This window comes from Crocodylus siamensis, chromosome 2 (assembly GCF_052110815.1).
Source record: "Crocodylus siamensis isolate JL-2025a chromosome 2, ASM5211081v1, whole genome shotgun sequence".
NCBI lineage: Eukaryota > Metazoa > Chordata > Crocodylia > Crocodylidae > Crocodylus > Crocodylus siamensis.
In genome coordinates this window covers 79,918,786-79,946,188 of record NC_143396.1, presented here as the reverse complement: position 1 = coordinate 79,946,188, position 27,403 = coordinate 79,918,786, and the positions used below count along the sequence as shown (strand labels likewise).

At 39.8% G+C, this 27,403-nt stretch overlaps 1 protein-coding gene across 7 annotated transcripts in view; it reads left to right on the top strand.

The window, feature by feature from the left end:
• PALLD (palladin, cytoskeletal associated protein) overlaps positions 1-27,403 on the top strand; it is a 340,183-nt gene that overhangs the window by 156,233 nt on the left and 156,547 nt on the right. For all 7 annotated transcript variants that reach the window (XM_090036228.1, XM_090036231.1, XM_090036229.1 and 4 more), the window contains 2 exons: positions 3,068-3,187; positions 5,828-6,173. In XM_090036228.1, the coding sequence (XP_089892354.1) occupies positions 3,068-3,187; positions 5,828-6,173 (466 nt within the window). The remainder of the gene's footprint in view (positions 1-3,067; positions 3,188-5,827; positions 6,174-27,403) is intronic.

Genomic DNA, 27,403 nt, shown 5'->3' with positions numbered 1-27,403 from the left:
TGTGTGTACATGTGCATCCCTGTCAGGAGCAAATTTGCTCCCAATGGGAGCAGTTCAGTCTAGGGCTGCCCCTGCCCTCCTGCAGCAGCCAGGGGGAGCTCCAGGCTCCCCTGGGTGCCAGCACTGATGGTCAGGCTTGGGCTCCAGAGAGCAGAGGATAGCTTCCAGCTGCACAGAGCTTGGGATTGCAGCGCAGCTCAGCAACACTGGCTTGGGGCAATGCCCTATGTCCAACTGTGAGAGTAAGTAACACCAAGACCAAGGGGAGATGTAGAGAAGAGGCAGCTCCAGGACTGGGTGGGGAGGCACAAGGGGGAAGCAGCAGTGGGGGGAGAGATTCTCCTCACATTTCCCCCAGTCCTGGTGCTGCTTTTCCTTCGTGTCTCCCCCATCTCAGTACTGCTCAGCTCCCAGCTCCCCCCAGTAATGGGTGGGGAGCAGGAGCTGACAGGGGCATGTATTCCATGGGCAGTGGCAGGTGTGAGAGGATAGGGGATCTCTGTCCCCAGAGACTTGCTGCTGCCTGTGTAGCCCACACCCTAGTCAGCTCCTGCCCCTCTTCTGTGCCTGGGGGGTAACCAGGAGTTGAGCGGCACCAGGATCGAGGACAGAGAGCTCCCCCATCATAGCACTGCTCAGCTCCTGGCTTTGGGGGGCGGGGAGGGGAGCTGGGAGCTGAGCTGTGCCAGAGCTACAAACAGCTCCCCCCCACTGCCCACTGTGGCTCCATGCTGCCTAGGCTGATCAGAAGCAAATTGCTCTTGGTCAGTGTCTGTATGTGCACTACTGCACAGTAACTAATGTGCTGTTAATTTAGTAACTGTATTTGTTGATACTAGCAAAAGACGTGTTAGCCTAAGTTACTGTGCAGAAAGTCTTCACATGTGCAGATGCTGATGCTTAATCACACATTATATTAGTCTAATGATCAGTAAAGCATCTTGTGTAGATGCATTCTTTGATTAGTGAGATGTTTACAAAGGATTTCTAAAGCTACTGCTTGCTTCAGCCAGTGTTGCCATCATAGAGCATCACATATATACTAGGCAATCTGACTGTCCAACAGTTTAGGTCAAAAGGTCAGCTTGTCAATGCAATTTATTTTACTATTGATGTATAAAATATATTATTAATACAGGTTTGCCATGCAACATTAGTTTATAAGTAAAAATTATCATGGTAGAATATATTTTAATTAAATGACTCTTTAATTATTGAAAGATATATTGTCATCTCTTGATAATTCTATGTGAATTAGTACATTATATTATATACACCCTTAAGTTCTGTCTTTTTTCATATACAGTTGTAAAAATATGACGCCACTGGATTGTACCTTTGTTCCATCACAATGCAATGTGACTGATAAATTTATTATGTTGGTTGCAATTCCCATTTGTGGTTCTGAAATACTCATCATTTAGAATGTTGCTGTTCCTTTAACAGGAAATTAATATGGTTTCTGTATCAAATTACATTCCAAGGAATTGTTGAATCCAGGAAGACTCATGTGCGTTTAACAAGATAACGTTACTTACTACAGTACCTAAAACACAGCACTTCTAAAAAGTTTGACCTCTTTAGTTCAAAAACTAGCTTGTGTTACGTATTACTAGCCTGATAAGACTTTTCATGACTCATTACCTTTCATCTGGGTCAGATAAGTTCCAACGTGCTATAGTACTACCAGACATCCTTTTGCAGTTACACAGAATGACTACTCTGAGCTGCCAAAAAATATGTTTTACTGTCTGAAGAAAAAAAAAATCATGCCAGACCTTTAATTAGTCATTCCTTTTCAGCGTGTCTCCAACACAGGAAGTCTTTGGATATACAGCAATTTGAAAGAGGAAAAATCCTTTAACTTTAATTGAGACATCAGCTTGCTGCCCCTTCAAAGAAACTTCAAGAACTACTCCCGGCATCTCATTGTTTAAGCTAAGAGAAATAAAACGTACCCTTACTACAGTCCTTTGCAGAGTAATTCTCTTGTGAAAACTGGTGGGTTCTGAAATATTCAGTTTACTTCTCCAGTTCTGCTCCTTGCTATTTTTAATATGTTAAAAATCAAATGAATATGTAGAGATCTACAAGAAAGCACAAAATGCTTCAATTTTTTTTCTACCAAAAGTGTGGTACAAGTTTAGTCATAAATTTCAAGTGTAAAACTTGGGAGATGCCTATATATAGCTTATACAACCTGTGTTTTGAAAGGTGGTTTCTAATTGCCTAAAGAAACCTTGAACTTAAAGTATCCAGGATAGCTATATACAAGTGGGATTGTTTAAATCTGCTTTGAAAATTCCTGTAGCATTCCAGTAGAACTATCAATATGTTGATATCTTTTTTTAGTATCTAGTATCCTATGCATTTCCAAAGTTAGATAATATTAGGGAGATTGTATAGGAAAAACTGGAACTATGGCTCAGTTAATCAACATCATTACCATTACAATACCTGAAAATGATGGAAGTAAGAACATGAAGCCTTTGATAAAGATCAAACTGTGGTATGACCAGTCCCAAACTTTTGGTAGGTTTGGACTCTCATATAAGATTTCCAGTTTAGGTCCTGCTGCATTTAAGGCAGGGAGGGACATAATTTGGTCTCTAAAGTTCTGTCACAATTCCTGTTGTCTTCATTGACTCTTGCCTGTTAAAGGTCATCAGAGGTGTAAAAGTATATGGAAAATGCAGGGAGTAAAAGATCAAGCTAATTGTTTAATCCAAACTAACTTTCTCTTTTTTTTTAAGTATATCTGGTTTTTGGTGGTTAGTTCTACCTTTAAAGACTGACAAGGTTCTTTGGGTAATTCCAATACCTTTTATTAGACCAACTAATAAAAGATATCAGATTTACCCAAAGAATTTTGTCTGCCTGTGTCCTTAGATCAACATGACTACAACCAATACTTGCACGCGTCAGTAAAGCTTCTGCTCCAAAAAAATCATTATTTTTGCATATTTAAAAAAAATAGTTGGGAAAAACCTTTAGCCTTTAGGCCCCTTTGAAAACATAGTGCCCTAAGTAGCTGATCATTGGTTTGCTCCTCTCTGCTCATTTCCAGAGGAGATCTGTACCCTGGTCATTGCAGAGACTTTTCCTGAAGATTCCGGAACTTTCACATGCACAGCAGCAAACGAGTACGGATCAGCAACGAGCAGTGCACAGCTGACAGTCTGCTCAGGTATGCAACAAAGGGAAGGAGGATTTTATATTGAAGGACTTAATAAGTTGCTATTCATGAGACATCTGTGAAGTTTATCTAGGAACGTTCTTTGGAGAAAGCAGCTGTTTCAGGACACAGAAACTTTGCTGGGCACCTCCTTGCTGTACCTCCAATTCAGTCTTTCTGAGAGTAGTTTCATATCCCCCATAACTGCCTGAATCTGCTCTCTCCAAGTCTGGGAACTGCTTCTGGTGGATATTGGGAAGGCCAATGCATTTATCCTCAAGAGACATGAAAAAGAAACCATATGGATCCCCGTAAATATCTTCCAGAAATCCAGCTGCTAATTGAAAGGGTCAAGTACTATCAAGCAGCAACAGCTGAATCAGCGTTGTCTCTTCCTGGGGCAACAGAGCTGTTCAGGCAATCTGTTTTACTGAGTCCAAAAGCAGCAGAAAAAAAATTACAACCGAAAAGATGCTCTTTAAGCAGCTAACATGTTCATTAGGTTGATTCACAAAGTAATACAAATATAGAAAAAGAACCAGTACTCTGTGAAGAAAATTGTAGCAGTAGTATCCTAAAAAATAAATTACTGAAGAGAAACTGGACACAACTACACGTTCATTAATGTGCCATAGTTACTGCACATTAATCAATGCACAGTAGCTGGCAGTACTGCATAGTAGCACTGGTGCATGGGTTTTTAGTGGCACTAACTGAACAGTAGTCTAATATTACTGCGCAGTGGCATATTAGCACAGTTTTTGCTGTGACACTCTACTGCATAGTAATATTAGGCTACTGCACAGTTAGTGTGTAGAGAATCAAAAATCAGCCCAATGCACCCTCAGCTATTTTGTGTTCTTAAAGATATGGCTCTCCCAGATTTGGCTCAAGAAAAAAACATTAAGAAATCTAAGTTGAATGCCATTGAGCACTTGTTAGTGCTAATGGCAGTAAGACAAACACATTCCTAAGACAGACTGGAGACAGAAATGCATTTTTACTAGGGGTGTCTGAAGTGGGCCATATTCGATTTGGATTTGGATTTGGCCTGATTTGGGGGACAGTGATTTGATTCATTGATTTGGATCACTGTCCCCATTCAGTTCGGACAAATCCGAATCTGAAGATTTGATGCTGATTTGGAGATTAAGTGATTTAGCCATAGACACAGCTTTAAATGTTTTTTCTACATACCTCGAGGTACCAGGCACGGCTCGTGAATGCTGAGATGGTGGGGCGGATGGAGCGTCCCACAGGAGCATGGGGGGGGCCCCCCCACATGCTCGGCAGCAGAACTGAAAGTAGACTGGAAGTACTTCCGGTCCATTTTCTGGTCCACCACTCAGCACGTGGGGGGCCACTCCCTGTACCCTCCCAGCTTGGTGATTGGCCATGGGGAAACCCTGAGGGGGTCCCCATGCGCACCACAGCTGACCCAGAAGTGGACCAGAAGTGCTTTGGGCCCACTTCTGGGTCCACCACCGAGCACACTGGAGACCCCTCCATGCTCCCATGGGATGCTCCATCTGCCCCACCATCTCAGTGTTCACGAGCCACCTGGTACCTTGAGGTATGTAGAAAAAACATTTAAAGCTGTGTCTATGTCCGAATCATCGAATCTCTCCGAATTGATTCAGAGGGTTCTGATTCAATTTGGAAAAATTAAAGGGTCTCATGATTTGATTCAGATTTGGTGGTTCAACCGCTGAATTTCCACCAAATTGAATCAGTGACCAAAGTTTCGCACAGCCCTAATTCTTACTGCCTTTGTTGCTGTCAATTCAAATACCCTTTTTAGTTGCATCTGTAGAGCAGCATTTCTTGTAATTACGTTGCAAGATTTGGATGCTAGAAAACCTGTGTCCTGTTCCCAGCTCTTTCACTAAGGACTAGTATGACGTTGAACTAGTCACTTGGTTATCAGAGCATCACTTGTTTCATCTTCAGAATGGAGAAAAATATTTACCTGTCTTGAAGATGAAGCTATTTGAAGATTTATATAAAGTGTGTTGCTATCCTTAGCTGTAATACAACCACATAAGTGCCAAAAATGAGTATTTGTTGTTAGTTTACTAATTGTATGTTTTCATTTATGCAAAGTACATTTGAAAAAATAATCTAATGAAGCCTGACAGATTCTTTAACATCATGCTTCCGGGGCTAGATGGCAGTAGAGGCAAAATGAAAATAGATGACGTTACACTAGCAAAGATGGAAAATAAAATTCTTATGTTCTGTGTAGAACTTAAAGCAGAAATGCTGACTGCTTAGTTCCATAATGTGCAACCTGATGTTGTTGCTGACTTTGTGTAGTGAACATTAACGAGATTCCAGTGCAGAGATTTTATTCAGCCAGCCATTCTTAAATATATATAAACTACTTGCTGTTCTTAACTGGCAACAAGTGCCACCTCCATCCTGGGCAGAGATGGAAAATGAATAGTCAGTAGCATATCTAATCTGGCATGAATATTTTTGAGAGCTCCAGAAAAAATATCCAATTGGCATAGGGACTATTCATAATGAAAATGTAGTGATCTCACCTTTTTAATAACCTAAAAGCACACTGCATGCATGTGTTGTGAAGAATCTGTTATGACGACTGAATATGACTTGTTGGACAGGAATTAATCTCCTTTTTTGTTTTAGCCAACTCGGAAAGCTCTTGCCATGAATTGTCAGCAAGAGAATCCAACTGTGATGATTTCCAGCATTTCCCTCCTCCCCCTCCAATGCTTGAGATTAGTTCTCTTGAGCTTCCTCCAAAGAAGCACACAGAAAGCCACCAGGTGAACAACACTGAACGTAGACCCAGTGTAGCAGCTCTTCAGTTACAGCTAAACTCTTCTGAGAAGAAACCTAATGGCATCCATCCCAGTCATGGAGTAAATGGTGTGATTAATGGCAAAACTAACAGTGATAAATCTACCCCATCTCCAGCTGTCTTGCTTTCACCCACCAAGGAGCCGCCACCAGTGCTTGCCAAACCAAAGCTGTGAGTATTTCTACATGGTGTTTTAATTCTCCTTTTCCTAAATTTGCTAGCTGTTGAAAGCAAACCTTCTACCCTAAACATTGTCTCCTTGACAAATAATGGCCAGAACTGTGACTGTTTCTTGATTAATGCCTTTCTTGTTAGAGTGGATGAACTCCCAAACAGCTGAATGCAAGAAAAATCAGCAAACTGTAATTTATGGTCATAGCATATAAAAGTATATTAAGCATACTAAAATTAATTTTGTAGCATAAAACCGCAAAACAAAAACAATGCATATTAATGGCTGCTAATGTCCTTTATTCAACCACCTGTAATACATATGATATATACAATTTAATTTATTTTATTATATTAGGATAATACAACATGCATAAGCTCCTTTCATTGATATCCTATTCATAATGGTTCTGAGTCAATATAATAAGATAAGAAACAGCATATGATAGGAGGGAAGAGGGATACAGAAATTACAACAAATAAAAACCATACATTTTTGGCCTGGTGCCTGTTACATTATAATTTATATTACATGATAGATTTCAGCTTGGCTTTTATAGGGGGTGTAGATTATGTCTTAAGTATCTGTACAGCAGTGCATTTTGGCACGTAGACGTGCCTGAGGACTGCACAGAGACTCCTTTTTCCAACCCTACTAAAGACTTGTCCAGTCAGGAAGACAGAGTAAAATAATTTCTATCTTTTTCTTATCTGTATCTTTGCTCACTGTTACCAGGAATTACTATATCAGAAGGGCTGATTGAAATTATCAGATCAGAGTAGTACATTTATAGTGGACCAAATCCATTTTTTGAAAAAGGAATAGGATTTTGTTGTTTGTTTTTGTTCTGTTGTTTTTAAATGGGACTAAAGAAAGGCAGAGAAAGGAAGGTCTTTCCTCCGTTGCCCAAAAAATCTCCATATATTGATGTGTTATCCAGAAGGCATACATTTTTTAATTGATTTTTCTTGTGCTAAACTTATTCCATCTTTTGTAATTTAATACAATATTTAAACCAAATTCTACACCTCTGACTCCTGGAGAACTCTCATTAATGTTTTACTGATGTATCTGTGAGGCTTCCAGGGCAAGTGCTGCCAGATTTGTCCCTAGTTTTCTTAATTATTTGTCTGTTTCTGTTAGTCACACCATGACTTGTGCATCCCAGGATTGATTCATGTTCTTTCTGTACAGTGAGTATGATGCTTCTTTATAAGTGATCCAAACCAAAATATTTATATACATTCTGAACCATAACCTGTATCAACATGTTGTTTTAAAAAAGGGCAATGGTGAAGTTGAGAACCACCAGTAGAATCAGTTGAGTAACTTCTGGCTATGTTCATATTCAGAAATCTATAACACTAGTAATTTCAGTAACAGAAACAGCATTCATTATAAAAGCAACAGCTAAAAAGCCTGACTTTGGACTTAGGGATGTCTTGCTTCAATCATATTCAAAATCATTAGATGTAGTTGTTTATATAAAAATATTGTGTTCAAACAGAGATTAACATGAAGTCAGAGAAGCTGAATCAGGAGGGATTACCAGGCTACAACAGTTTCTTTTGCTTTGAAGTTCAAAACCCTTCAATTTTAAGTTCTTGGTCAAAACTATCATGAGTATATTAAAAATATAATCTTCCTACATTTTTCAGCATGTCTGCGAAAAACAGACAGAACAGTTTTGTGGTTAATGAAAAAGTGGATGAGTGGCTAAGGCACAAGTTTTTAGACTGACATCATTAGTTCTTTTTGAGTCAGACTTTCAGCACAGAGCTCAGGTACAGAACTGGGAATTGTTATTATTATTATTTATTCTCTAATTCTTGTTGGTTGAGTTTTTCATGCTCTAGGTGCAGAACTCTAAGTACAAAATCCAGTTATATAAAATAATCAGAATTAGAAATGAGTTGAGCCTAGTTATGAGAGTTTGGACCTCCTTGTAAATCCACATCCCTTTTCTTTTGTAGTAAATTAGCTTCTGATCTGTTTTATCCTCCCAACATTTCTGTCCCTGCTGAAAGGAACCCAACATTTGCTATCCTTGCACAACCATGAAGTTATAAACTAGTGAAACAAACCTAATTTCAATTAACTGCAAAATCTGTGCATATTGAGCAATTAGATTCTACCTGTCCAAGAGGAAACTTGCTCAATTGCTTCAAAATCTAAATGCACCTCTACTGTGAGAACATGTGCTATTGTATTAAAATCTTGAGGTGAAACTGTGGGCTGTATTTTTGAAAGGAGGAAGAGATGAAGATCTAAAGAGAGTTTAAGCCACCTGTGTTCGCTGTCTGTTCTGTTCTGCTCTAGAGGTTGGGTGGATCCTAGCAAAATCAAAACAGGATTGTAGGCGTTAAGGCAGCAACCTATCACTTGCTGTCTTAGTGCTGCGTTGTACTGTACCTAGAATTTCTCCTAGCCTTCATGATGCAGCTACACTCCTTGAATCTTAGCACTTTCCTTTTACCGAAGTTAAAGGGGGCCTTCCTGAAGCAGATTCCTGCTGTCTGAATCAGTCTTCACTGGAAGTATTCTCTGTAAACTGGATCAGGACTTTTTAGATGCTCATTATAACACTTCAAGTCAGTCTGCCAGGCAGGAGTCCTGGTCAAGATGTGTCCTCACAAACAAATGATTACAATAAAAATATCCTGCAAAAATGTGATACAGCGTAATAGACAAAATGGAAACAGAGCAATGAGGCAATTGATATTGGCATTCTGTGAGCTAAAAGAAAAGGTGGAATGTGAGAATTTCCTTGCTGAGGTAGGGAAATATAGCAGGAGGAGACCTACTTCCACTATATGCAACCTTTCTGTGGATGTTCAACTGTTGCCGCCAGTTCCTTGCTTCCTGACCTACATACAAAGTCTGAGATTGATCAGTAGCAGCCACATGTAAAGGGGCATCTGGACCTGGCCTGCAAGAGCAGCACCATCAACCAAAGAGATTATCCCTACCCTCCTGCACTCCTCACTAAAGATGAATTGTTTCCGGTAGTGGACTCTCCTGAGCCTTTTTACACCCTTCTCCCCTCTTCTCCATTACCAGACCATTAAAAAACATAAAATTAAGGTTAGTAGCGATGTGGGCTATAATTAAAATCCAGAAATTCAAAAAACAATGGCCAATTAGGTAATCTGACACTGAAAAGCACAGTTGATTGGTCAAATCCTGCACTAATCACATCTAAATGATTGTTTTGGGCAGGTGGTATATTTATTCAAAATCCATGTCACTGGGGAAGAACTAAATACCACAGCAACATGAGAAATGCAGATGATTATTTAATAGACAGCAGTGAGGAGAAAGAATCTTTTTTCCTAAATCAGTTCTTTAATTCAAATGAGTTGGCCCCTTCTTTCTACAGCATGCCACTATAATAATCAAGTTCATTCAATAATTAATTACATCCATCCTCAAATTTCTACCCTAAACAAATACATATCTAAAATTCACAATATCAGTGGCAGAGGCACAGATCAGAATCACAAGAACCAGTGCTTTATTCACAGTTTGGCTCTACTGTCTCTGTTCTGCATATTATTCTGATTTCTTGCTTCCAACATAATAAAATAGGACATGTATTTAGGAATACATATGTAACATATTCTGCACTGACAGTTTTTCCTGCAGTGATATATGTGTATTTGGTTGCATTAAGCTCAATTCTAAATGCATTTGGCACCAGACCAAGTCAATAACTATCATCATTACTCATAAGGATTACATTATTTAGTCTCGATAGCCATACGTCAAGAATATTGTGGGGTTTTTAAAACTTCCTTCTGTACAAGGATGACTACAGTAATTCTCTAACTTCTGCCAACTTTTGCCTCAGACTCAACTGTCATAACTGTCATAAATCAGTATTGGATACATGTGCCATTTTCATGCAAAAATTGTGTATATTGGTTGCAGTAGCATAGTGAAAGTTGGGTTGTGCACTTGTAACAAGGGTTCAGTCTCATTGCTCACAGAATGTATATATATTTACAAGTTAATATTACATTAAGAACTGTGCCCCCTGCAAAATTAAGTATCTCTGTGTGTCAGTCTCTTCCCTTTCCCAAAGAATCTTAGTAGAATCATGTGAACATTTCAGAATTTCTGAATAGTTAACATTAACTGAAATCTTATGCACAGACTATTCTTGAAGTATCAAATTGCAATTAAAATAGTTTATTTTCCCTCATTGCTACTCTGTTGGTTACAGACAGAATCACTCTTAAAGGTGGCCATTTTGACAGATGGGTAGCTAGCAATCAGTGTCTTCCTTTACAGCTAATTTGCATTCAATGATTCTATTAATTGCAATAACTGAGTGATATGAAAGAAACTAGTCATATATGTTTCAAGAGTTCTCACTAGAATAATACAAGTTCTTACTGCTCTTTACGGATTACTTAGCCATTTGCTAGCTTGGACATAAGTAAGTAGCAGGTTTCTCACTGCACTGCTTCCCTGTCACCCCTGAATGCTGTGACTATTGCTTTCTACTTTCTGTGCCTGTGCACTAGGTTATTATAGAAAGATGGATACTATTTTCATTATCATATTTGCCGTGTACAGTTAGGCTCTGAATCTTGGGAGGACAGCAGCATGGAATGTGTCAATATGAATTCCAGCATCTAATGTATACAGAGAGGCAGGAGCTCATATACATCTCTGTGTTCAATATTGGCTTTCTTCAGTAGCTCACTGCTCAGTGTCTGAGCTCTAGAGGTGCCTCAAGCTATGGATATACAGCTCAATTTTAGCATTACCATTCTGAGACCTGCCATGCCTGCTCTGGGCACACTACCCTTAAAGCAGAAAAAACATTAGCCTTAGCATGGTACTGCACATATGTCAGTAGGATCTGCCTATTGCTAAAGCTAAAACTTGGTGTGCATTCATTAAAGCAGTAGTACTCTGGGTTCCAGACATAGTGGACATGGCATTTTTAATTACAGAGCTGGCTATTGCTATAATTGAACAGTAGAGAGATACCTTAACTCTCCCTATTGACTATATAGAGTTTAGATTTCTAGCCTTATTTGAATCACTCACCCTGGGTCAGGTGCTTAGTTTAGGAATAGCTCACCCTGGTTCATTGCAAAGGATTGGACCTTGAGGTCTCTTCCAGTTCTAGGATGTTAAAGCATGCTAAGTTATACACAGTCAACTGGCTAATTTGGATTTTACCCCATTGTTCTTGATACCTATGCCATACCTGTGTATGTGTTTTTGCATAGTTATATATTTAAGATGCTTTATTTGGCTAAAAGAAGTTTTTATCTTGAGCAGAATATGCAAAAACCATCCTTCACTTTCGTTAATGAGGCAGAAGGTAGGGCAGGGTGACATCTATAAAAGCATAGCATCTGATGGACTAGGTTGTTGCCCTTCTTGTTCTACATTCTGCCCACCTTCAGACTAACACAGCTAACCACCTCTCTTTAATGAAAATTTACAAAAAATATTTCTTATTAAACTATTAATAGTTTAAAAGTCCATAAGGGTAGCAAAATGAATACTGAAAATAAGATCATGGCTAGAATGTACTGTTTAGATAAAGCCTGCAATACTTTCTAATATCCCATAGTGTAAAACTACATGTAACTCAAGTCCCTCTTACACTATGTTGAACAAAAATCAAAATTGTAAGTATTTATGATTTTTTTTCTCAGTGATGGGTTGGCCACAGTGACAGACGTGGTATTTTTGTGAGTGAAATGCTCAGTGTGTATGTTTAATGGAAACAATGGCCACGGCAAACAAAGCGTTATACCCAAAGGTCAATGTTTCATGCTGACTCAGTTTGTCTCTTCTACCTGTAATATCTTGTTTTTATTTCAACTGCAAGCTTTTTGGGAGCAGGAACTCTCAGTGATTTTTGTATTGTTACTGCCCAATCACAGGCCCCGATCCTCTTAACTTGTAGATTCTATTGTAGTATATATATTCAGTAATAGTAATGAGAGCTAAAATGTGAGGCAAAATAATTAGCACACAACTATGATTACTTTGTCTGTTTACAGTACATGCTGTATTCACATCAATGTCCATTTTACATTATCAGGTTGATTTTTGCATTTACCTCATTTTTGTTTTCCACATTGATGATTTTTACTAAAAATAGAGACAAACTTCTGCAATAATTCCGTATGAAAATATGCAGATTTCTGTTGTACTAGTTGCTAATCAACATACATCAGTTGCACTTGTAGTAAGTTCATATTTCACAGAAAATACTTGTCACTGATGGTATTCAGCTAACAGAATTATTAAGAAAACAAAACCTATTAAACTGCCTCCTGAACTAATATTATTGTCATTGAGAGTGGCATGTCAAAAAGTGTGATAATGGAGTACTTGGGGCAAGTGTGCCAGTATATTGGTATGACTTTGAAAGAAGAGATTAGCTGACTTCCTCAGTCATTACAGATTACCATGAAAAGCTGTGTTAGCACGTCTCTGTCAAATGGGGTAATTTGTGGCATGTGCTATAAGAATGTTTGAAAATTCTTACCTGCATAACAGTGTCTATAGTTATGAAGATGTGCGTAATTCTTTATAGAGGAACAAAGATTAGTGGAATAAGCTTTCTGAATCTTGTGGTATTTGGTATGTTGAAACAAAATAGTTGAAAGTATGTGTACTGTTTATTCAGGTCACTAAGTCTCAAAAGATCTAATGTCTGTTAGCTGTGCAAAGAAATCTCTTATCTGGAGAACTGCCAAATAACTTTAGATGCCTTCTTTCATGTAAGTACACATAACCATATAGAGATAATTTTAATGATTTTGATTTCTTAATTAACTTTTAAATATACTAGTCTTTAAGTAAATGTTCCATGTGATTTCAATATAATGCTGCACGTAGGACATTTTATAGTTCATTTCTATCAACTTTGAAAAGACAAGAAGTATTCTGAAACTATTTTATCCTATCTCATTGGCCTTAATCTTTCTGTTCTATAGTAATGTCAAACAGACAGGTGGATCTGATGCTGCTTGTTGAGAAATTATTTCCTCATGTTCTTTTAAATTAATCTTTTAGCTCAGTTCCATTCCTGTTGACTTCACTGGCAGTACATTTAGACCCTTTATTTGGTTTAATTATTTTTACAAGCAGCTTTTAGGCTGCATGTTACTTTCAAAAACCTCTCAATGGGTTCTTTCACAATCTCCCAAACAAGGGCAAATCATTTTATTATTAAATGATCATCTGCATAAAGCAGGCAGTGAGCTTTTGGACTATTCAAATAAGTTTCTGGTTTCCTCCCATTTCTTCAAAAGCTGACTTAAGTGAAAACCTAAGAGCAAATATTATGAACTTAATTATAACAATTAATCAAAAACACAAGTCAGGCTTTTATAAAATGTTAAGTAATTCAGCGAACGTATAATTTAACACTAACTAGTAAGGAATAGCATAATCTATAGGTACTACAATAGGGCTGAGAGGTTTCCTCTTCCCTACGCCCTTATAAATAGTGTCACTGAACTTTAAATCTAAAATCTGCAGCTGCAGAAGTCTGTATCTCTTTGAAACAATGGATATCTACAAACATAAAGGTTAAATGTAAGCAAGAAATATATTTCTAATGCTTTGCTTTCTCTCTTGGCAATGAATGTTGTCTATGTTCTGACCTTTAATAGGTGGAGAGAACCAACTGTACATCCTGCTTACATAAGAGCTTAAATAAAACTAATCAGTAATTTGACAGGAAAAGTCAAACATCCACATTCTCTGTCTCAGTAATAAAACATGCACATGTGCAGTATAGTTAGACTACGGTTGCTGCGTTTATACTTTGAATTTATGAAGGCAGATTTTTAGTGCCCTTTGAACAAACACTGCCAAGTTTCCTGGTTCATTTGTATCAAGATTTTCAGACATTGGATTTATTTTTTTACCAAATAGGAAAAGCTTTCAGTGTAATATGTGCAGGGGTAAGTGGGAAATGAGGAGTTTTGGGGGTTGAGATTTTTGCATTTTTATACACAATTTGAATATGTATATCAGAATACCAACTTCTCCCTTACCTTGCAGTGGACCAGTAAATGCTTTTCCTCTAAAAGGGGAAAATAAAACGTGGATCTGGTAAAATGTTGGTAAAGTCCTGGGAACAGGGATGTCTCATCAATTTGTTGTGCTGAACACCTTATAGGGTCCAGATAACAGGGCAAAGTATTATAGTATAAAACACACACTTAGGCTGAGAGTCAATTTTCTCACATTAATAGTGTAGAGGGGTGAAAATAGTTACCTATTTGGTTAGTGAACTGAAAAATTGCTCAGTTCCCTGAATATTAGGGAAAATGTTGCATTTTTAGTTTAGTATTTTTAGCTTAAATTGAAATAAATTTAGCAGCAACATTTGATACCCAATTTATAAATTACAATGTCCAATTTAAAAAATGATTAAACAAAACCTTTCAACTGAGTCATGGTACTTAACAAAGTAGAGCATATGACTCCATTCATAGCTTTCAGTCAAGCAGGTTGAAGAGCCACGAGGAACTGGGCAAGGTTAGTTTGCCCATTGTGGGACAATTTGTCCCACAACAAAGCCCATGTACAGGGGCATGCACTGCAGCACAAAGTAGTGATGCAAATTTGTGCTGATACTATTTGTGCCACTGCAAGCACATGTCCCTGCTCATCTGGATGCAGCCTAATGTGCCACCCTGCTTTATCTTCTGCCCAATATATTTCCTGTAATCAGATTTACTATAGTATTCCTTTATCCTTGGCCTCTATTACTGCCTAACATGTATGCAATCTGGAATACAAAAGAATTACTTTTTTGAGAGATGAGGAAGTGATTTTCATTTCCCACATTGCTCACAAAGTAGGCAATAAATCCATTATGGGGTGAGCATGGCTCACTTGGGCAGCATCAGGAAATAAGGGAACAAAAGATAGATGGTGAAGTTTAGAAGCAGGTCCACCTACCCCAAGGTTTCATATAGGTAACTTGTAGGAATGAGAAACACTGTGGAAACCAAACCAAACAACATAGAACTCTCTTCTTCCTCTATCTTTTAAAGACAGTCCTTCCAGCTCCAGACTGAAATGTGCTAGTTGACATAATGGCAGTTTGTACTGCTCTTACACTGACATATTCATTCTGAGCATAATTGAAGTACATCAATTTCCCAAGCTGTCAGTATGGTTTCTTTTCCCATTAAAATTCTTAGAAAAAGCCAAACAAATGTTTAATTTTGAACAGAAAAGAATCTTACATGCTACCTCCATTTGAGCAATTTTTTTCAAGTTTGAAGTGTCTTTTGTAAATCAGACATAGGCAACTGTAGATGAATTGATAGGTACAGTATTGTCTGCAGTACTAAGTGGGGAAGTAGTTTCTAGCTTGTGCAGATTTTTTTAAAGACATGCTTACTAAGTGCTTTTATAACATTTGTAGAGTAAGCATACATAAGACAGATCTCTCTTTGGTACCAAAATTGTAGCTCTACTTTATAATTGCAGCTCAGTTTATAGTCATCTACTTTATCATTAGAAATAATACAGTAATGTATATTACTTTAGTCGTTTTGGTAGTTATCTCCACTTTCCAGAAACCTTTGCTTTTATTCAGTAATTTATTGTGTTACACGCATGTCATAGAACTGAATAATATGAGTGGCAAGTTGCATATATCTGATTTCTACTATGAATTCAGGCCAAAAAAAGTTAGGATTACATTCAATTTCATATTGAAGTCAGTTTATATTACAGTTTCTTTCAAAACAGGAGACTTCTCACCACATACTTCTTATACACGGTCTGGTGTAGATTGTTGCAAAACGTTTTGGCAGGACCATATTCTTAACTATAAAAATGATCAAAAATGCCTTAGGATGAAAGACTAATAAAATTAAACTTGAATCTAGGAAGCCAAGAAAGAAACTGGCCAACTTTGCAAAAGAGCTAAAGCATATGATAAACTGTCATGCCTAAAAAGATGGTAGGTTTATTCAGCAGAGATCTCTAACAGCAGCAAGTGTATCCTGAAAATAGGTACCCTCATTCTAGTGTTGCCAGCTGTGATCTGACCGTAGTAGAATGTGAAAGACTGAAGAATAGGAAGAGGGAACAAGAACAGTTCTTGAAGTATAACAAATTAAAGAATACTTAATTGTTTACAGAAAAGAAAATAAACATGCTCAGGTATTTTAAGGAGAGAATGGGCCATTATTTCCTCTTGTCTTGTTTGACTAAGTATAGATGGTCAGAAAGCCCAAGGCTGAATTGATTCAGTCTTTGCAGGTTAGTCTAAGCTGCAGAGATTAAACAGAGAAACAGCTGGACACACATTTACCTTTGATTCACAAAATGCAGCCACATGCCTGCAGTGGCTCAAACCAGAAGCCAGGGGGCATTAGACCACAGCTCACTGGCACGTAGCCAGCATGGGAGAGTGTTCATTTCCTGCTGCCCCCGAGGTCTCTGGGATTTGTAGTCCAGAATCACAGAAGCCAGACTCTGCAGGGTTGTTCATCACTTCCTCTTCCTTCTTCTAGGTGCCTCTGGGATTTGTCCTGTACGGTCGCAGCCAGCAGTAACTTTTAGTAAGTTTAGCAGGGCAAGGCAGCAGGGTAAGGGGGGTTTAATAGGGAGAACCCCCCTCCGTGGCCCCAGACCCCAGCCAGGGTTTGCCTGGAGAGGTGGGGGGGTCAATCCCTCCCCCCTAACCCTTAGCTCTTCTCTGTTGGAGCAGGCAGCACAGCTCAGCTCAGGGACGGAAAGCATGTTGGGATGCTGGGAGACTTAAACTAGGAGGGGGTCTGGGACAGAAGTTTCATAAACCAGTTTGACCCATATCAGTTAAGTCTGGTGCTACATTCAACCAGGCATATCTTAAACCAGTTTCAGCCATTTTTAAACTGGTTTACATGCACTGATCTTCTGTTCTGTTACAGGTTTAAACCAGTTTCTGATTTCTTAAACTGGTTTATGTGTAAGACTGTCCCTAGTCTTTGAGTTCAGACCATAAAACCTGACCTACCAATTTCTGTATGAAGGCTACAACTTGCGTTTGTGCAACAGCATGCCTTTTAGTGAGACATCCATTTATGCATTAGTTGTACTTAATGTTTAGTTATTTTATAAAAGAAGATGTCCTTGAGAATAAAGAATTAAAAATGAATCTCTTTGAAATCAAGCACTGAAAAAATAGCTTTATATTTAATATATGTGACCTACAGAACCTTGAAATAAACTAAAGATGAGGTTTCAAGTGTAATATGTACCATGTTCTTCGAAATGAAAGGAAACCAACAAAGAATAGGAAATAGATTCACTGAGAGTGATAAATAATTTTAAGTAGGCAATTGCAGAGTGGCCCTCTTTGTGCCATGGATGCTTCTCTTTCACGTTTATAGGTCCAGCTATCAAGAAACATAATGGGAAGGTTTTTATAAGAGGATAGGTTAGTGAACAGCTAATTCACTGGGTAAGTTGCTTCTACAAAAGGCTTTATATATCTTATGTTGAGAGCAGGAGATTCCTAATATATCACAAAATGAAGGGATTTATAGGTGCCAAAAGGTAGACATTTCAGGAAATATGACTTAGCAAAAGGAAGAAAAAATGTTTCCTGTGGACCTGGTTGTTCCTGCAGATGCATATAACTCTGACTGAGGTAACTGAGTTTTGGGATCCATTCTTGTGTTAAATGTTTGGCGAAACATAGTACTGTTCAATTTTCACCAAGCATTAGAAAATAGAATGCTTTTCCAGTACCAGAACCTATATGCGTCATGAGAAACTGTGAAAGCCAGTAGTTTGTAAGTAGAAAACTGTTGAGTGTTGAGACTTATTTTTGCAGCTACTATGAAAAAGCTGCTCACTGGGGACCAATGAACCTTTACTACTCTCAGATCTCTCAAAAAGAAAGTAAGCCACTTCCATTCAGTTTGGCTGATATTATTTTTTTTTATTGTCAGGTTCAAATGTTTATAAGCACTTAGAACTTCAGATGATAATAGATCTTAAAGGTATTCTTAAAATTAAGTAAAACAAATTGTATTGTCTTTCACTATACATCTCTACAGTTGACAAAAGTAATTATTGTACTTTAATAACTAAAGATAATTTTTAAATTGCAATTGTATTATATGCCTAGGTTCTGGTCAAACGATATAATCCAAAATCCATTGATACTCTTTGTATGCCTCTTCACATCAGAATAGCTATGATTTTCATAACAGTCTTATGTCTTGTAATTTGACAGGAACAGTAGCCATTAGGGCTATGCGAAATTTCAATGCGTGTTTCGTTTCAAAACTGTTTCAACGCATTTTGATCTTGAAATAGCGAAATCAAAATGAAACAAAAGCGTTCAAAACAGCTTCAAAATGAAATGAGGGCACTTGAAACATTTCAAAAGCAGCCCGGTGGCAGGAGGCAGAGGAGAGCCAGGGCTACGCTCCGAGCGGCTCCTCCAGCCCTACGGAGCTCAGCCTGGCAGCAGGAGGCAGAGGAGAGCCAGGGCTGCACTCTGCCTCATGCCGCCAGGCTGAGCTTTGTGGGGCTGGCAGAGCCGCTCGACGCGCAGCCCTGGCTCTCCCCTGCCTTCCACCGCAGGGCTGCACTCCAAGTGACTCCTCCAGCTCCATGGAGCTGAACCTGGCAGTGGGAGGCAGGGGAAAGCCACGGGCCAGGGCTGTGCTCTGAGCAGCTCTGCCACTGGCTCTCCTGCCACTGGTCTGAGCTCCATGGGGCTGGCAGAGCCACTCGGAGTTCAGCCTGGCAGTAGGAGATGGGGAGAGCGAGGGCTGTGCTCCCAGCAGCTCTGCCACCCCCACAGAGCTCAACATACCCTCTCAGCACTGCTGGACTCGTCCCAGGGGTGCAGGCCCCCAGATCTGCATGCAGGATGACAGGAGGCTGCCTACTGCTGCTTGGGGCCAGTGGCAGCACCTGTCTACTCAGCGCTAGTCCCAGTGCCAGTCCCTGTGCCCAACACCAGTCCCAGGTGGCAGCAGCAGCCTCCTGTCATCTTGAGCACAGATCCAGGAACCCACACCACCAGGAGGAGTCTGGCACAGCCACAAATAAGTCTTGCTTGTCAGCACTTTGAGATGCAGTTTCCCAGAAACCCCTGCGCCTATCTCCTTGAAATTTGGCAGGCTTCATGCCCTCAGAAGGGACTACCATCCCTGCAATTTTCATCCAAATCAGGGAAATTACAAAGTTATAGGCGTTCTCATGATTTCCCATTATAATCTATGGGCAGAATGTCAAATTATGTCGAAACAGTGAAACAGTTTCAACTAAACGAAATGGAATCGTGCTTTAAAATGAAACAAAACAATGAAACAAAACACTGTCCCTTTGAAACGATGAAACAGAAGTTTAAACAAAATGGTGCTGTTTCACACAGCGCTACTAGCCATCAGACAAGGCAACTTTTTACCTGACTGGACACATGCGCCTTTCAGCATGCCACTGGAAATTTAGAATTTGCTGGGCAGATTTGCTAGCCAAGACACTGTAGTCCAGAGGCAGACAAAATATGTTCCACAGGCTGGATCCATCCCATGTGGAACTTCCATGTGGCCCGTGAGCACCCACCAATGAATTGTACCCCAACCAGCCCTTCTGCCCATGAGGTGACCAAGTATGCACACACACCCCAACATACCTTATTGTGCCTGGTTCCCTCCCTCCTGGGCAGAAGGGCCCGGCCCAGCAAGCAGCAACTTCTGTGCGAGGCTGCTGCTGCCACTGCTACAGCCACCCGGGGGGACCTGCTTGGCTTCCCCAGTGTCCTGCTCACTCTGGGCAGCAGGTAGGGAAGCAGCGGGGATGGGAGCAGGGCTAAGCTATGGCTGGGTGGGGGCAGAGGTTGTGGGGCTGGTGGCAGCATAGAGTGTGCCCAAGGGGGCAGCATGAGTGCGGAGCTCAGGTGAGTAGAGTGCAGGTGTGAGGAGGGAGGGTGGGGGAAAGGGGAATGTGGGGACCCACCACACACTCCTTCCCATAAGATAACCATATGGAATTGGAAGCCCATGAGTGAATTTGAAAACCCATCAAAGTCTAGAATATGTAAGCTTTGGCTGTAGCTTTGACTTGCCTCTGGCTTGTGGTACCTAGACCCAACAGCCAAACACCTATAGGTCCAGACAGAAGTACATCTCCCCACTGTAATTCATGGCCTTTTACAGGGGGGCTTCCCAAGATAAAGGTAGGCTCAAATCCACTTACCCCACCCTCCAGCACCGGCTGGGCAGCTCCCAGAATGAGCTACCTCTGCTCCCTTTCCCCACTCCCATTCTGAAAACAGTGCCTGAAGCATGGTTGGGCTGTGTCCCCTGCTCAATGCACACAGATGCAAGTTAATGAAGGCACTCCACTTTGGAGCATGTTTGTCTGAACCCTCGAGGGATCAGGCCCTTTTTAAAGTGCTCTGTAGCCATGCACTTGTGTTAGGTCACAACTGTAAAGCACTTTCAGGGGCCAGATTGGGTGAAAATTATCACTTCTGTCTGTGCCTTAAAAGGCTCCTGTGATCCACAGACATTACCAATCTATGGTAGTGGGCTTGTTCACAAGGCTAGTTAATCCTTATGAAGCTACAGAATCATCTGCTGAGGAAATTTCTTAATGCTGAGCAACTAAGTAAGGAGAGAGAATTGTTTGTTTAATCTCTATACATGATGTATACTGCTGGTTTTTATCATAATTGAATTCTTCCCTTGCTTTTTATGTATTTTAACAACTTCCCTACTTTTTTGCCTTCATCTGGTAACGTGTGTATTTTTATTTATGGAGTAATGCATAACAGTTTTTAATATAATAAGTCCTTCTGGTGTTGTGGGCGGGCATCCAGATTTTTTCCAGACCTGATACATTTTGTTACAGTTTTGCCAGACAGATGTAGAACAGAGCTGACCAAATAGTAGCCCATGGGCTGATAAAGTCCTTGAAGTGGTAAACTATAGCTCCTAGGTTCCCAGTCTACGTGTTACTCCTGCTATCATTCTTTTGTTGCCATGTCTATAGGCTCCCCTTTGTCCTTGCCCACGAAGCCAAAGGATCCTGCAGTTAAGGGACTCAGGGGATCAAGGGCATGATGCAGCAGGCAGATGCCAGGCTAGGGAAAGCAGCACAACATGCAGCATTGCAGCTCAAGTTACATGTCGCCTACACGGTATGTAACCAAGGGGACTGTGAGAAGTAGGGCAGCCTGATATAGGGTATGCTTCAGAACTCCATCTTCTTTTCAGGTATTTAGTTTTACTAATGTCAAGAACATTAGAATTGGGCCAAAGCAGTGACTAGTCAGATACCTGTAGTTCAGAGGCATAGAGGAGATCTGGGTTTTAATATGTATATTTTAGGCTTTTATTCTTTTCCTTAGAAGATGAATTGTTATCCTTTTAGCCATGTTTTATATACTAACATGAGCATCAGCTGGTCTCCTCCTGCTAATACGTCTCTATTCTGCTTCTACTTCAAAGTGTAAGTCATGCATGATTAGTAGAGCCTGGGATGGACTTAGACTAAAATGAAGCCTGATCATAAATGTCCCCCAAGACTCTTTCTCCTTGTTATTTTCACCTGACAGGTGCCACCATGGTATTAATCACAACCTTATGTGAACTCTTGGCTATTTATGCTACATTGGAAGCAAGACAAATTTACTCCAAAAATTCTGCTTCAGTTCCTCCCTTATAACATGTCCTGTTGGCTCAACCCAGATCTTTAGCACACCTGCTTCCCTTATGTACAGAACTTTATTTTTCCATTTAAACTCTCTTCAATTTCATCTATATACCTAGAGCAGCCTTACACAATTCAATTTGCCCACTTCCCTGGAGGTGGCTGTTTGTTTCTGTTTTGAATAATATATGAATTTGATAGCTTGACTGTAATGAGTTTTACTAATTATAATGATATACCAACCAAAATAAGTATAGTCATAATCACAATTTCTGTGGTTATTTATTTAATATAAATACAAGTACCTATGGCCATTTAACTTTCTCTCAGGATCTCTTTTGCAGTTATTCTTAAAAGTATTTTATAATACCTTCTGATTCAACCCTTGTGACATTATGTCTTTGAAAACTCTGGACAATACTTTTTTGTTTCTCAGTTCACTGATTCCCCACTTACTCCATCTTTTTTTTCATAGATTCATAGATGTTAGGGGCTGGAAGGGACCTCTCAAGATCATCAGGTCCAGCCCCCACCCCCCCAAAGACTGTTGGGGTCAGATGACCCCAGCAAAGTGAGTGTCCAGAAGTTTATTAAAGACTAGAGAATTGCCTGTCAAGAATAATTGTGGGAACAGACGGAGGAGGGGCAGGCCAGCGCTGTGCTGCCACCACCCTGTGCTGCCACCACTTCCAAAGAGCAGGGCTGGGGGGTGGGGCAACACCAGCAGTGCTGGCTTCACCCCTCCCACTCCATTCCCACTGTCATGGTGGCACTCTGCCATCCCTGCCATCCCCCTCTGCCACCACCCCACACCACCACCACCTCCAAGGAGCATGCTGGCCTCGCCCCCCACCCTCCATCCCCACCATCATGGCGGCAGTCCATCCCCACTGTCATTCTTCCCCCCACTCCACTCAGCATCCATTCCCAACCCCCACCCCACCCCACCCCGCTCCATCCCTGCTATCATTATTGATGGGCAATTTGTCATGCATGCAGCACTGGTTGAAGCCACGCCCTGGTGGGAACCACGCCCCCAAGAGCGTTACAGACAGACAGATATACAGACAGAATATCCAGAATAAGTGGTTGTACCACCTCTGGGGGGAAGACTGTTCCAGACCCTGGACACTTGAGTTGTAAAGACGTTTTTCCTTATGTCTAATCTAAAGTGGTCTTCTAGAAATTTATGACTATTAGTCTCCTAGGCCACGGAACAAGGTGGGCCACCCGGGCCATGGCCCTACCAACTTTTAGCACATTAATTTATATAATGCACAAATGCACAACTGTCATTCCGGTTAAAACTGTATAGCTATTTTTTTAACTGCAAAACTAGCTAAAGTAACGTGCTAAAAGTTAGTTGGGCCATGGCCCGGGTAGCCCACTCCATTCCGTGGCCTATGATTAGTCCTTGTCTTCCCCTGAGGAGCCACAGTGAACGAATGTTCTCCCAGGCCCTGATATACACCCCTTATATACTTATAGGCTGCGACCGAGTCCCCTCTGAGTCTTCTCTTCTCCAGGCTGAACAGACCCAGGTCTCTCAGCTTCTCATTGTACAGCCTGCTCTTCATACCTCTAGCCAGGGCCGTCCCTGGGGGTGGTGACTCGGGGCAACTGCCCTGAGCTCCGCACTTTGGGGAGCCCCACAGAGCCAGGTGTAGGAGACCTGGCAACTCCGTGCTGCCACCAGCTTCAGGTCCGGCCGCTCAGCAGGCACACTCCCCTCCTCCCCTGCGCCCTTGCCACTGAAACTGCCGCCAGTCTCCTTGCATCCGGGGTTGGGGCTCTGCACCCTGCTCGGATCGTCTCTGTGCATAGCCCACCTTTAGACTCTCTCAAGCTTCTGCACATCCTTCTTGAAGTGTGCCTGGAACCAGATGCAGTACTTCAGCTGCAACCTCACCAAGGCTGAGTAAAGCAGGAGGATGACATCTTTAGTCTTGTTTGAGATGCATGCAGTGTTTTGTTTGCCAGCATTGCATTGGTGGCTCATGTTCATTTGATGATCTATCAAGACCCCCAGGTCTCTTTGGTTGTGGTGCTAGTAAGTGTAGCACTGCTGAGCCTGTAACGCTACTTATCTTTACCTGTATTTACTGCTGCCTTTTACAGGCCTTCCCAAATTACTTGGAGATTCTGACATTCAACCTGAGAGTTGTACAGCCAGTTCTATTCCTTTGTTGTCATTCATTCTTGAATCTGTAGCCAGATTTATGTTAGCAGTGAGCCTCGCATACTTATTCAGGTCTTGCTTAACTGCTTTGGAATACACATCTTAAAGTAGGGAGTCATATGTTAGTCAAAGCTGGGATTTAGTTACTGCTTTGATTTTACTTCAGTAGACTGATCTCAATTTCCCCATAGATGACAATGATCCACACACACTCACTCTTACTAACTGCTGACAGTTTAAGAGCATACTCAGCTGTTTAGAGGTCTTGCAAACATAATGTTTGACAATTAATGGATAAGGACAAAATTGCATCTTTAATAAAAGATATTTCATTTGGAAAAAATTTTCAGTAAAACTAGAGCTCAGAAAATACAAAGCATAAATAATTTAATGAGATTTCTTCTCTAGTTTTATGTTTACTTACCCCAAGGTGTGTTCTCCCATATTCTGCTATAAAAAATAATTTAGTTAGATAAATCTTAAGAAAAATCATACACTCACAGAAGAACACTTTTCTAAGAAAGTAGCATGAGTGATTTATTTATATGAGGTTCCAAATATGTGTCCTGATAGTGATTAAAATATGATATATATTGAATGAACAAAAATGACCTCACTTTTTGGGAGCTTTTTAGTTTCCTATTCGTAACTCAGAGTTTATTGGTGTTTTCTATGTTTTTCATTAAGCACATTCAATAGCATAGTATTATGGTAACCCCTGCTATATTAAATGGAATCTTTAAATGCATTGAAAATCGTAAAATATTAACATTTCATCAAGGCCCTGAGAAGTAAGATGTTTATAATGTACTTAAAAATGTATATTGATTCCTAGAGTTTCCTCTGTTTAGTTGGGTATGCCCAGTTGCTTATTTCTTGACAAGCAGCTGTTACTTTACACAGAGATTTGGCAGAAACCTCTTTGGAAGGTAAACTTAAATATACTTTCTGTTTTGGGTTTCTCAACTTGTTAGTGGGCAAAATTTCTAATAATACACTTACGTAACTCATTGCTTTTTTGAGTTTGAAGCTTACCTCTTGAATACTGAGCATCAGGAAATGAAACAAGAAGCAAGTAAATTTTTTAGTCAAAATTGAGAGAGAAAAAAGAATGAAGTCCACACAGAATACTTATCAGGACGGTTATTTTGAACTCTAACCCTAAGATAACCGATGTTTTGTATTATTTGGGCACGGTTAGACCCTATTCCACTTGTTAGGCATCTCTCAACGGGCCTAGGCAGCTAGGTTTTTAAGGACCCTATTCTAGTCCCTGACAAACCATTAACACATCTGCTTTTTGTAACAGCTTTTGTCTTAATCCAAGGAGGAACAGGTTCTATTCATCCAAAAATATCTTTTGCATTAATGGTTTTTCATGGACTTAAGCAGAATATGCTAAGATCTTGGTTAGACATCTATGGTTAGACATCCCATTCCATCTGTAGGATGGAGGACCCTAGACTTCTCAGTTTGAATTACAGACTTCTCAGTTTGAGACCCTAGACTTCTCAGTTTACATTATAATTAAGAGTACTTCTGGGGGTCACACACACTAGAGAAGAGGGAAAAGTAGACTATCAAAAATTATGATGATGATGAGACCATATAATATTAGTTAATTCTGAATATTTTCTTGAAGCTCTTCTAGTTTGTGGCTGCTGTTGCTTTTCAGTGCAGTGTTTTGGGACTTTTGTTGACAAATGGATGGTTTCAAGGTTCACAATCAAATGCAAGATTACCAGTAAAATTACTGGAAATTAACAAAGAAGAAGAAAGAGACAAGGAATCTGAAAGCGTATTCAAGATACTCCTTGGTTTATTCCCAGTTGTGTATCGTATTGTGTAGATATTCCTTGGCCAGTTTCAACTGATGTAAATCATCCCTTGGCCAGTTTCAACTGATGTAAATCATCCCATTATTCCAGCTCATGAATATAAGTACAAAGGGCGATAGCAGCAACTGAAAATGAGCTTAAGAAAATGGGCTAGTGGCCATTAAAATCTGTTTAGCATTTTCAATGACATCTGTTTTCCATCTTATAGTGCTGTTTAATTAGTATCAGTATTAGAAAACTGTACAAATCAGTTTGCAGAAAATAATATATTGAAGTAAGTGACCTTTTTCTAACTAAGATTTTTTTTCTAAAGAAAAATGAAAAGATAATAATGTGGGCTTGATTACTTTCACCCTATATTGTTTGATTCTATGTCAGTTTTAGTGCTCTACTCCCAGGGTTATTCATTTCAACAAAGCCAAATCAATCTCCGGATGGCAGTTTATTCTATTCCTGTTGTATCTGTAGACATATTTTTGGAAGACCAAAAATGGAAGAAATACCAATCATAGCAATGACAATCTAGAAAAAAAAGTTCTTGTTTATCTTAACTGCCTGAAGAGCAGCACTTTTGGCTTATAAACAAGTGAGAAAATCCACTTACTGGAAAGGATTCCTCCCTATCTCTGTAAGAGATTTTTTTTGGTAGAAATAGTTGTCTTCTATCTTATTTTTAAAACATTACTTAGAATAACTAGAACATGAGGTAGCTCTTTTGCTTCTCTATTCTGCTGTAATGGAAAGCCTAGACTGTTCAAACATATTAATCTCCTGAGCAAAGGAGGGCCATTCAGGAAAAAGAGAAAAACCTGCAAAAGTTGCTTTTACAGTGACCTTAATTTATTTTCTGTGTCAGTGAGTCACATGTATACATAGCATTTAGTTACAGTAGAGAAAACTAACTTCATTTACTTGCGGTATCCTAGAATCTTTCAAAACAGAGATTTTTTTCATTTGTGTGTAAAAGCCCTTCAGTGAACCATTAGTTCTGTTTGTCACATTTAAAATCCAACATCAGAAATGTTTTGCGGTAACCATGCTAATAGATGCAGGAATTAATTTTCTTATCAGGCCCCAAAGATTAATAGTGAAGTCTAATAAATACTGAGAGTTTATTTTCCATTATCAGTGCTATAATACTGGTATAGTTCTTCACGGATCGCCTTCTCTTGTCCAGGAGCAATCTATCCATGGTTTTCCATTATCCCATATTGGGAAATCAAATGTTTGAATGATGCTCATAGATATGTAAAATACACACAGACATAGGTATGCTCACAGCAAGTGAGAGACCAAAGGACAAGGACAGGGACAAAGGAAAGATTGTTTTTCCCAATACAAATAAATATTTCAGAGTGGCAAGAATTTACGGAAGACAAACAAGGAAGGGAACCAGTGAATTAAGTCCTCAAGAGCCTGGCAATGTTTGTTTTTTTTTAAATCGTTCCTGTTAGTATAATGATCTTGAACTTATGCATGATTTCTTAGCCATGACTGAGCATACCTGAAAACTTATTTTGTATAATTTTGAAATTTTAAG